The 12,639-nt window shown below is 35.4% G+C and overlaps 1 protein-coding gene across 3 annotated transcripts in view; it reads right to left on the reverse strand.

Annotated features, from left to right (window-relative positions):
- Positions 1–266: 266 nt before the first annotated feature.
- Positions 267–12,639, reverse strand: part of ZNF711 (zinc finger protein 711) — a 52,054-nt gene continuing 39,681 nt past the window's right edge. Inside the window, exons 6-10 of one of the 3 annotated variants that reach the window (XM_056124150.1) lie at positions 11,141–11,275; positions 6,777–6,914; positions 5,890–5,937; positions 3,617–3,760; positions 267–2,967 (exon numbers count right to left, since the gene is read on the reverse strand). In XM_056124150.1, the coding sequence (XP_055980125.1) occupies positions 1,790–2,967; positions 3,617–3,760; positions 5,890–5,937; positions 6,777–6,914; positions 11,141–11,275 (1,643 nt within the window). In that variant the 3' untranslated portion in view covers positions 267–1,789. The remainder of the gene's footprint in view (positions 2,968–3,616; positions 3,761–5,889; positions 5,938–6,776; positions 6,915–11,140; positions 11,276–12,639) is intronic. The other 2 variants (XM_056124153.1, XM_056124152.1) reach the window with 2 other exon arrangements.

Genomic DNA, 12,639 nt, shown 5'->3' on the forward strand with positions numbered 1-12,639 from the left:
TGAATGATGTATATGGAGAGTATTATGCTGAGTGAAATAAGTCAAAAGGAGAGGGACAGACTTAGAATGACAACACTAATTTTTGGAATATATAGCATTTTCTGATCAATTTGCAAGTAAGATTTTGAGGAGAATCATTCCAGAATCATAATTGTTTAAATTCATAGTCCATACCATTAACAAAATTCAACAAGGCATTAAAAAAGGATCACATTGCCTAAAAGAAATTTTAACTGGTTAAGGAATGAACATAACAGCACAATTTAAAATAAATTCATAAGCTCTTGAAATGCAATAAATGCTTTTTATTGTATGCTCAATTTCAATGAATAACATTTAGAACTAATAGTCCCATGTAACAGTGACAATCTTATTTTACAGCGTGTACATCATTTACAGCCACATAACACACAATTTTATATTTTCCAAATTTAATATTCTGATGTTAAGAAAGATAAAAAACTTTTTATCCAAGAAATTATTTTTGCCTGGTGCAAAATAAAGACAAACATTATTTGAAACACAAAGCCACAATATAGTGCATTTTAACCTTTTAATTAAAAAGTTAAAATTACCTTTTAATTATGTTTAACAGTGGAGTGTAAATATGAAGCAACTAAAACTTAAAAGTACACATCATATGCGTTAAATTTATAAACAGTGTTTCAATTAAATTTCCTTAAATCAGCTTTATATAGTAAGTGCCATTTTGATTTGCAGCATGCTAACACAAAGCGTTGTTAAAGGGATGCATATTTTAAATTTATACACTATAAAATGAATATTCACCTCCAAAGTCTAGTGGCAGTATATTTTTCTGCTAAGTATTGCATCAATACTGCCTCATACTGATAATTTGCACTAATGATATAAGATTTTAAAAACCAAAACTCTCAATAATGGCATAAAATTGCACCTTTAAACATTAGAGCAAGTAATACTAGAACAATCATACTGCTAAGACTGTCCTAAAACACTGTCTAAACATTGCAGTATTTAAGGAAATTGTGTTCTCTCATTTTACTCTTTAGCTGTTTAAGAAATACAGTGCTTTGTTTGCAACACTACAGCTGCATCCATTTTATAAAGTCAAATGACTCAAATATAACTTTGTCATATGCCAAACTGAAAACTATCAAATTGTGTATCAGAAGAAGGAAGTTCATCCTTAAGAATTGACCTTGGATTTTAGCATAGAATTCTAGATTTTAACACCCTATACTGTGACAAAATTTTAGCAGCTCTGAAAATTCTTTTAAAAATAACATTGGATTAATCTAACCTCTTTCCTCATGAAATTTATTTTAATACTAAAAACGTTTGCCATTTCTGGAATTTAACTTCCAGACTTTATATAAAATATTCAATGACTAAGTGACTCATGAATGACTGTATTTTATTTCAACACCCCATTTCTAAAATTGCATAAATGTGAGGCTTGTTTGCCATGGCAGAGCACTTCTAAACTCAATTACATATAATCTTTCTGGAAATGTTTCTCTCTGGTATGATCAGCCAATTATTTATTTTTGCTTTTCCTCTCTGTAGTTTAATTATGAATAATACTATTAAATAGAGGTTGAAGATGTTTTTCACATTTAATCATGTTTAATTATTTTTCAAAAGGCTATAAGATCCCCTACCAATTCAAATATCTTAAGATCATTAATAGAAAGACTGAAAAGTTATGACTTAAGATCGAGCTTTTTAGCCAGATGAGTTTGTGCAATTTTCTTTTCAAGTAGCATATCATATTTTCTAAATAGCCTCTTTCTTGATATTGATCTTATTACAAAAGAGCCTCCTTGTGGTGCCTCATAATATGCTGATTTTTTTCTGATGGCCTTCGAAAACCCTTCTTGCAAAATTCACACCTGTGTGGATAGTCCTTTGTATGTATAGATATCACATGTCGTTTAAAGCCAGAAGCATCTGTAGTGCTGTATTCACAATACTCACATTGGTAAATCTTTCTTCCAGTATGGGTCTTCATATGTTTTTTGAGTTCATTTTGTTGTCTGAACCCTCTCTTGCACCTCTTACACTTCAATGACTGATCCTTAGTATGAACCGAAAGGATATGGCCACTAAGAATAAATGGATCTGATGTTTTAAAGTCACAGTGCCTACACTGATGAATCTTCCTGCCTTTATGGATATCACTATGCTTTCTGAGCTCAGAAGGACGATGAAAACCTTTATCGCAGACCTCACATTTGTGAGGAAAATCCTTAGTATGAACAGATATGATGTGCCGCTTAAGGTCACTTGAATTGGTGCTCTTATGGTCACAATGAGGACACTGATGCGTCTTATGTCCTTGAAACAAATCCAAATGACGCTGAAGTTCCCTCTCATCACCAAATGCTTGGGGACAATGTTCGCATTTATATGGCAAATTGTTACCATGCTTAGACCTAATATGAGTTTTCAGATTTGACTGATCTGCACACCTGAAGACACAGTACTGACACTGATATGGCTTTTCACCAGTATGCGTTCTCATATGCTTCTTGAGTTCTGAAGGATGTCGAAAGCCCTTACCACACTCAACACAAACTTGAGAAAAATTCTTGCTGTGAACAGCTAGTAAATGTCTGTTTAACAGTCCTTGCTCTGCAGTTTCATAGTCACAGTATTTGCATTTGTGCATCTTCGGCTCCTTGTCCCTCAATATAAGTTTATTTGAGCTCAGTGGACTAGCCTCTCTGTATCTTCTTGTGTATTCAGAAAACTCATGAGTTTTGTCAACTTTGTTAATAAGCTTATGGCTTTCTAAATGGTTATGAAAACTCACTTTCTTGTTAGTTGTAAAGTCACAATCTGTACACTGGTACTTTTTTCTCATCAAATGATCAGGATGATTTTTCATGTGCCTTTTCAAGAATCCTCTGGATTTAAACTTTTTTGTACAAATATGGCAAGGGTACACTGTCAGGGGCTGTCCATCCGGACCTATTATAACAGCTAGATTAAAAGAAAGCAAATTTGTGACACTTGAACAGACTAGTTTAAAGGGTTTTACAACAAAAATACCAAAATTAGCTAATATTCACTGCGTGAGAACTATATTAAATTATTTTAAGGTGAAATGAAGATAAAAAGCAAAGTATTATTAAGTAGCTCACTAAAAGAAATTTAGCAGAACTATACGTATAGACTACTCACCAGACAAACTGAATTTTTCTAACTAGAAAAAAAATCCTTTATAGGTAAATCAACCTAAAACTTCTCTTTTCAGACATCATTTGTAACTGGAAAGATAACTCAATAGGCTTAGTGCAAGCTTTGCATGCAGGAGGCCTATGTTTGACCCCAGCACTGCATGATATCATGAGCACCACTAAAAGTATTGCCTGGTCACAGATCTCGGAGTATCCATCTCCTGAGCACCACCCAGGTGTATCCCCCAAACGAGTAAATAAATAAAACAATCTGAATAAAGAGCAGATAAATATAGTTTTATTAAGCCATACTCTTAAAACTTAATACAAAACAGTTACGTGGGAGTAGAATTACATTATAAACAAAATATTTTCCCATAAGTTACAAAATAAAGATCTATATTTCAAATCATTATAATACTCATAAAGCTAACTATCTGTATTTTAGTTACCTGTTTGCCATTGCCTGGTTTCTCCTCTTCTCCTCTTCTTAGATTTTTGTTTAAGCACTTTATTTGTACTAATGCCATCACAAATTTGAAGGTACTGTGCTGCTGTACTACTTCTGTTTTCTAATGCTAAATCCAAAGTATTTCCTGGAAAAATATACAAACCATAAAGCTACATACATGTATGTCACTTTGGTTCTGCACAGATGATATAATATCAAGTTTCCATTATAGTACTAAATTTCACAAAGTACCACCTTCTCTTTACTGTCTTTCATTCTTGAAAATAAAATTAATGTTAAAATATTCCAATGCATTCATCCTAAAAGAATAATCTAATAATAAAGTGAAGGTAACATAAGAAACTGAATTTTATGACCCAAAATAAAATCCTGGCATGAGATCAATCTCTCACCAACAAATACTAATAAAATTAATAAGATTGAGGCTGGAGAGATAGTACAACGGGTATACTTGCTCTTTATACTGTCGACCTTGTTTGATCCCTGGCATCCTCTATGGGCCCCTGTGTTCCACCAGGAATAATTCCTGAGTGTAGAGCCAGGAGTAAACCACTGAGCATCGCCTGAGGACGGCCACCAAACCAAAAAATTTAATGAGATCTAGAAAAAAATTGCCTACATATGTTAGTGAACAATATAGGCATGGTGACTATGTGTGATGTGTAACAAAATATTATTCGCATATATGCTTTTAAAAAGTTTTAGTATGAAAAGTGAGTATTAAGATTTATTATAAGAGTTAAGGGCTAAAGTGATAGCACGGCAGGTAGGGCATTTGTCTTGCACGCAGCTGACCCGGGTTTGATTCCCAGCATCCCATATGGTTCCCCGAGCATCACTGGGAGTAATTCCTGAGTGCATGAGCCAGGAGTAACCTCGGGTGCGCATCACCAGGTGTGACCCAAAAAGCAAAAAAAAAAAAAAATAGAATAAAAAGTAAAAATAAAAATAATTAAGACAAGGTTCAGGCATTTTACCATAATTTCAAAAAGACTAGTCTATATAGAATATAAAATTCCACTTTTCATATTTCTGTTAGGCAATTTAGTTAACTAATTTATACCTAGAAAAATTTTAATGTATATGCTGTGAAATGTACCTGTCATCAACTTCTATAAACCAAGACTTTTAAAAAATTTCTGTATGACACTCAGTTGTGCTTAAGTTCTATGGGCCCAAGGATCGCTCTTAGCAATGTTTGAGGGAACATATGTAGTGCCAGGGATTAAACTGGGGTCACCTGCATATCCGGCAAGCATCTTATACTATACCTGTACTATACCTGTACTTGCTTCTAAAATCTACATTTAAATTTTTGGTCAAATACCTTCTCAGGAAAACATCATTTCTTATGAGAAAAAAATTTCCTTACTTGTAAAAATAATAAAGAACTATCAACCATGGAATTATATTACATAAAATCAAAATGAAAAATTTAAGTTGATACATAAATTTTATGTAAGTTATGTAGTATCCTGCCTGACATAGGAACTAATAAAATAGTACTATGTAAGAAATGCTAATGTAAATTTTTAAGTCTTCTAAAATTAATTTCTAATTTACAAATTCTCACACAGCAACATTTTATGACCAATGTGCTAAATTACCTAATATTTTGTACCTTGAGGAAAAACCTAAAAATACATTTGTAGAGTACACATTGTATATAAATTGGCTCCCCAAAGTATCACATTCCTATGTACGTAAAAAGGTTAGGAATGATTAGGTATGTAAAAATTTAATATATATGCAAAAATATAATATTAATATATATTACATATGCAAAAACAAACTAGTGCCCCAACATGGCCGACCCGAGTTCGATTCCTCCGCCCCTCTCAGAGAGCCTGGCAAGCTACCAAGAGTATTCGATATGCCAGACACAGTAACAACAAAGTCTCCAATGGAGACGTTACTGGGCCCGCTCGAGCAAATCGAGCAAACTAGTGCCAAGCACTATAAAACTGGCTATTAAATACTGTCACTGTCCTCCTGTTGTTCATCGCTTTGCTCGAGCGGGCCCAGTAACGTCTCCTTTGTGACAACTGTTACTGTCTTTGGCATATCGAATATGTCATGGGTAGCTGCCAGGCTTTGCCGTGCAGGCGAGATACTCTTGGTTGCTTGCCAGGCTCTCCGAGAGGGGCGGAGGAATCGAACTCGGGTCAGCCATGTTGGCCACTTGCAAGGCAAACGCCCTACCCGCTGTGCTATCACTCCAGCCCTCATATCTCATATATGAATCTCTCTTACCTGATGCTTGGCAATCTTCGTATCTTCGTGAAGCTTTTCTTTCATCCCCTAAAAAAGGAAGGCCTAATTGAAACTGATATACTGAGTATAAGGATTACATGTGGATCATATCTTAATCTGCAAAATCTTACTTTGATCACCGTTCCTTGGATTAATTTTTTTGTTGTTGAATTCTTCTACTCCAATAGTTTAGATACTAATTTCACAGACTGAAAATAAGGGCTATTGTCAGCATCCTTGAAACTGTAAATATCTAAAATGTATTATTTTAAAATAAAAACTTGGTAGATATTTCTGCAGATTACCCTCAAAATCGAAGATTCTCAATAAATGACTGTTGAATAAATGAACCATATGAAACACCAAGTTAAAACATTTGAATACCAAAAATTTTCAAAGTGTAGAGTACAACTGGCCCATCTTGTAAAATAGAAATGAGATTAAATCAGAAAAAAATTGAAAAATAGCTAATTTTACCTTCCTCGTTTTCTAGAAGAGCACACCTGAATGTATGTTCCTTTGCAAAACTCCAAAATCTTTTTTTGTGTTGTTAAAACATGAAATAAGTTTTCCCAAAGGGGGAAGAATCTATTTTCAATGGATAGTCCTAATTTAGAAAAATAAAATGCTTTATGGCACTCACTTATATAGATAGGATTTAAATAAATTCTATTGAAAATTAATGCATTAAGCAAGGTTCATTTTATATAATACAAGATATGTGGGAGAAAAATCATGTAAATAACTAAAGATGATTCAGTCCACAGTAAAACATTTTATAATACTAGCCAACTCATAGGGGGCATTAGTACAGCATATTTAATGAACTAAAGGCTGATCAAATAGATGTTATGTACTTATCAGGTGAAAAAATTCCAGTGTCCTACCATATGCCGCAGCCCAGACAACAGGGACAATTGTTTTATTAACATCAGAGTGTTCAAGCTGAGTCTCAGGGAGAGAAGTTCCTTCCTCTTCCCCTACAATGACTTCCATGTAAACTTCATCTGCTATTTCAGCGCAACCTAAATTTTAGAAATAATTGCTTGTTTATAACCCCAAATATTTAATAAGTGGGTAAAAATTCCAAACAACTTAAATCTTTCAACTTTCAAGGTTTTAAACTGGTAAATGTTTAAAAATGCATTAGGCACTTTTGGAGACTGTGTCACTGGGAGACAATCTTTTACCAAAATTCTAATTCTTCCCTTCAAACTGGTTTAAGAAAATGGCTTTTAAACTGTATAAAACATGTGTGCCTCAAATATATTGACTGATTTATAATCCAATGGGCATTACAAATTTATGAAAAAGGTTGTATTCCATGATTCTGCCAAATATTTCTCAGAACTCAGAAAACACTTCCCATGTGATTAATACTAGAAAGGGGTAACTGCTATTGCAAAGACTGTTTAAGTTTAATGCCATACTGTGCATGCAATGAAAACAGTCAGATAGTAACTGAAAAAGACTTATCTGAAAAGTAACAGAAATCTGAAAATATAAATAATCAAAATAATACATACAGGCACACCTTGAAAATATTATGGGGTTGGTTTCAGACCACAGTAATAAATTAACACAATTTGTGACTAATATTGCAATGAAGTGAGTCATACATATTTTCTTGGTTTCTCAGAGAGTGCATGTAAAATTTTTATTTGTATTATGACAGCAGTTCTCAAATTTATTTGGACAATGGCTTCCCTTCAAGGAAAAAAGCTACTCAGTACCCCCATATCATTTCAATGACTCACAAGGCAGGCAGTATCACCCAGTTTGGAAAATACTGTTGCTGTATACACTATACTATAGTGAATATAATGTAGTCCATTAAATGTGCAGTAGAAATATGTTTTAAAATTTACATACCTTAATTACATATGACAAAGAGACATGAGGTGAGTACATACTGTGGAAAAATGACGCTACACACTTGCTCAAGGAAGGTTGCCTCAAACCTTCAATTTGTGGGAGGAAAAAAATATCTATGAAGAACAATAAAATGAAGTGCAATAAAATAGGCTATGCCTTTGTAGGATTATATGTACATATATGTAAAAAAGATACACACATTTATATAAAATAAACAAGCTGGTACTCAAAAATATTTTAACACCTTCAAGAGGCAGGATTTCAAGAGATCTTACTGATGAAAAAAGCATTAAAAGTGAGTCAAAGGGCCAAGAGACAATATGCAGATTACCCCATTTCAATCCCTGGCCCACATATGGTCCTCTGAGTACTATCAGGAGTGACCCCTGAGCACACAATCAGAGTCAGGATAAGTTCTGAGCATCACCAGGTGTTGCCCCAAACCAAAACAAATGATAAAATATAGATGCACAAATATCTATCTGGAGAAAGAGTAAAAGAGAGAGAGAGAGAGAGAGTGAGAGAGAGTGTCAGAGACAGAAACAGACAAAAGACAGAGACAGAAAGGAAAATAGGCTTAAAAGGGCTGAGTGCATGCTGTGTTTGTTTTTAGATCAAAGCTGGTGAAATGTTCAGAGCTTACTCTTGGCTCTGCTCACAGGGATCACTCCTGGAAAACTAGGGGGACCAGATGGGGAGGTGAGTATCCAACCTGAATCTGCCTCTTAAGAGACAAGTGACTGTGCCACAGTACTGTCACTGAATGCATGCTCTGAATGTGGAAGGCCAAATTCGATTCCCAGTACTAACAGGTACTGAGCAAAAGAAAACTGCCTCTGTATTAAAGATGACTCATTTTGAAAAACAGGTGTTGTTTTGGTATAAAAAAAATTAAAAGTCACTGGGGGGGGCAGAGTGATAGCACAGCATGTAGGGTATTTGCCTTGCATGCGGCTGACCTGGGTTCAATCCCTGGCACCCAATACAGTCCCCAAGCACCACCAAGAGTAATGCCTGAGTGCAGAGCCAGGAGTAACCTGAGACTAGTTGCATGTGACCCAAAAATCAAAAATTAAAAGTTACTGGGTATGTTTTCTGTAAGATAATCTGTTTAGAGTCACAATCACGATCATGACCATCCTGTTATTCGTCGATTGCCTCGAGCAGGCCCCAGTAACGTCTCCTTCATACTAGCCCTGAGATTTTTTTAAAAAGTGCCATATTCAAGGCTCTTTCAGAGTTAGGCGAATGAGACCCATCATTGTTACTGGTATTTGGCATATTGGGTACACCACGGGGAGTTTGCCAGACTCTGCCATGTGGGCAGGTTACATTCGGTAGCCTGCCAGTTGTTTTATATATTTATATATATATAAATAAATATTCATGAACATACTTCTTTGGGGACACTGCAATAGAAAAGAACATCCCGGAGTGAAAAAATTTAATTATCAAAAGTGCCATGTTTGAGGCTGGAGAAATAGTATAGTGAGCAAGCACTTCCTTTGCACTTGACCAACTCAGGTTTGATCCTTGGCATCCTTTTTGAAACCCAGAATGCAGAGCCAGGAGGAAGTCCTGAGCACTGCCAGGTATGAAAACCTCTTAAATAGAAAATAGGTTTGAATTTGTTTTTCTATTTACTCATACAGTGAACTTCTTACTACAGAAGAAGAAATGTAGAAGAAATGTGACAAAAATGTGATCCAGAAACATTAGTCAAACTTTACTATAGAATTATGCCATCGGCTAGATCTAAATTCAGTCTACCACCTTATACCATGCTCCTTTACTGACTGATGAGTAAAAATATATGAAAAAATACAAATTAAATGTCATTATAAATCAGCATCTGCATATGTCATTTTTACACTAAAATTAACTCTATCTTCCACTATATCCTTGACCCTTCCTTTCCTTGATTTACCTTCCCCCAAATTATCCCTTACCTCCTGGTAGGCACTAATTTTTTCATAAGATCTAAAGTTCTTCTTTGGCTTTTTGGGTCACACCCAGCAATGCTCAGGGGTTATCACTGGCTCTGCACTCAGGAATTACTCCTGGTGGTGCTCAGGGGATCATATGTGATGGCAGAGATCAAACCCAGGTCAGCTGCATACAAGTAAAACATTTGGCCCTATCCGATGTACCAATGCTCTAGCCCCAAGATCTAAAGATTTACTTAAGTTCTTTAGAATGTTTTCTTTACACATCACAAAAATGAAGTAAAATGTTTTTCTATCTCTAACTTGTTTCACTAAGCATAAGCATCTCTAGGTTCACCACGTTGTTGCAAATGACATGATCTCATCTTTTTAATAGCCAAGTAGTACATATGCATCTTTTTTATTCACTCATATATCAATGGGCAGAAATTAACGTTTTCCTCTCCAACCAAAGCCTCTCAACTCATTCGTTTTAATATATTTAGCTTTGGTATATTTATGCCATGGATTGAAGTTTAGCTTTCTATGACTTCTAGGGAAGGAAATATGAAGAGTGGAGATCAGAGTGTAGTCAGGTAAATAATGCTGTCAAAGAAATGCTCTGAAGTGGGGTTTTTTGTATTTTTAAGACAAAACAATGTAATAGTTGTCTCAGCATTACAAGAAGTCATAGACTGCATTTCTACATTGAGATGGAAATAAAGTAGGTAGAGATGAAAATATGCCTTCATAAGAATAACAATAAATTTATTTTTTGCACCCTCTGGTACTCCTGTTCCAAAAATTTGTAATTGGCTGGCTACTATTTGAAAATCATCAATATCCTAAGTAAACAAATGGTATCCTGGCATGAAAGAATAATTATTCAACCAATCCTTAGTGAATAGAAAATAAACAGTGCTTCCATTGCCAACTCCAGAGGACAAACAGTAGCTACTACCATATGGAATGAATATTGTTAGAAAAGTTGGATTAATGTTCAAATTAGTAATCAAATACTAGTGGAGTGATGTTTGGAATGAACTTCCCTAAATAATTTTTTCCTTCCATAACTTGGATAATACATTTCTACTTCAGCGTTGAGGTATGGATAAACATTTCTACTTCAGAGGTGAGGTATGGGAATTAAATAAGAAACAATAACATGTACAGACTCTTCAATAATTCTGTAAGGATTTTTGGGCTCCACTGAATCAGAAACTACATTACTGACATCTGCATTACTAATATTAGATAGTATTTCATAGCTGCCAAACTGAAAAATAAGTGTTTAGTTTCAAAAAGACCTTTCCCTTATTAAGTATAGTAAGCATGTCAGACTTAGTTTATTGACTGTTCTTAATATAGTTTTGTTTTTTGTATCTGAGATGGTTTTACATGTTTTACACGATAGCTACTGATAAGTGACTACAGTGTCCTTTTTTTCTTACTGATATCATCATCTTGTGAAGAATCTTTAACAGCCATGTAAACCATCTTCTCCCGCTGCATTCGGTTCTGATCAAGCACTCCTGTTACAGAATGTCCATTAGTGTACTCACTCTCTGTCACAATTTCTGTTCCACCTTAAAAATTAAAATATGTATTAAAATAGTTAAGTACCAAGGAATAATCTACCAATTTAACCAAGAGACTATATAAAAATAATTTTCTTTAAAAATGTTCACCCCAAAATATTCCAGTATATTATTTACAAATGTTAAAACAATTTCATACATATAGTAGTTTAAATTTTCAGTCATCACCGAGAAATATCAAATGTTAACACTTACACGCCAAACACTATATAACATTTTGAACATGTATTTAACCACTTAGTTGTCACAATATTCCTATTACTTACACTCATTGTGACTCTTCTATAGATATGGAAAATAAGATAGAAAGATCTAAGTAACGGCCTGAGAGATAGCACAGAAGGTAAGGTGCTTTCTTTGCAAGTGGCCAACACTTTTATAGCTCCAGCATCAGATGTGGCTCCTAAGCACCAGAAGGGAGCACTCCTGATACCCCAGGAATACGCCATGTACAACACTGGGTGTGGCACCCCGCCAAAAAAAAAGAGAGAAAACAAGAGAAGTAATTCACAAAATGTCAGTTATCTAAGTAACAGTAGTATAATTAAGATTGAAAGAGCAAGGGCAGAAAGACAGTACAGATGGTAAAGACTCTTGCCTTGTCTGACCCCAGTTCAATCCCAGAAACACATATATCCCTGAGCACTACCAGGAATTATCCCTTAACACAGAACCAGGTAGAAGCCTTGAGCACAGTCAGATGTGGCCACGAACAAGCAAAGAAACACATAGGGTGTTTTATCATTCTAGAGAAACTCATATTACCTTTTGAATAAATCTCTACTTCTCTCTCCTTATACCTGTCATGTTTCTAAATTTCATTCAATAAAGCTATTTTGATTCATTTAAAAAAATTAAATTGTGGGGGTATGGTGCCGCCAGCAGGTCTATCTGTACCTGTGAGGCGAGTGCATCAGCAGCCTGATGGTGGCTTCAGACTTCCAGATACCCCAAAATTGCTGCTATGCCTTTGACCAGACCCCAAAAACTTGGGGCAAAGTTTACCAAGAAAGTAAACAGCCAAAAGTTAGGTATGTGGGAAACACACACACAAACCACCACCGGCTCAGCTATATACTTGGAGGCATGGACTCTCTGGTTCCTGATTAAACTGCTTAACGGCCATGATCCCAGAGACTCAGAAACAAATCTTGAAACCCAACGGCTTTTGGCAGAAATGCGTCTGGTCTCTGCAGTAGGTCACCAGTGCTGGGCCAACCCAGGTGGGAATAGGTTTTGTGACTTGGCCTGTTCCCCCTGGCGGCCCAGTGACCACCATCCTTCAGAGGCCACTGGGCAGTCAGGTTTGGGCCTCCAGTGATGAGACACGCAGGGCCTCACAGGATGGGGGT

This window comes from Sorex fumeus, unplaced genomic scaffold (assembly GCF_029834395.1).
Source record: "Sorex fumeus unplaced genomic scaffold, SorFum_2.1 ptg000050l, whole genome shotgun sequence".
In the NCBI taxonomy this organism is placed as follows: domain Eukaryota; kingdom Metazoa; phylum Chordata; class Mammalia; order Eulipotyphla; family Soricidae; genus Sorex; species Sorex fumeus.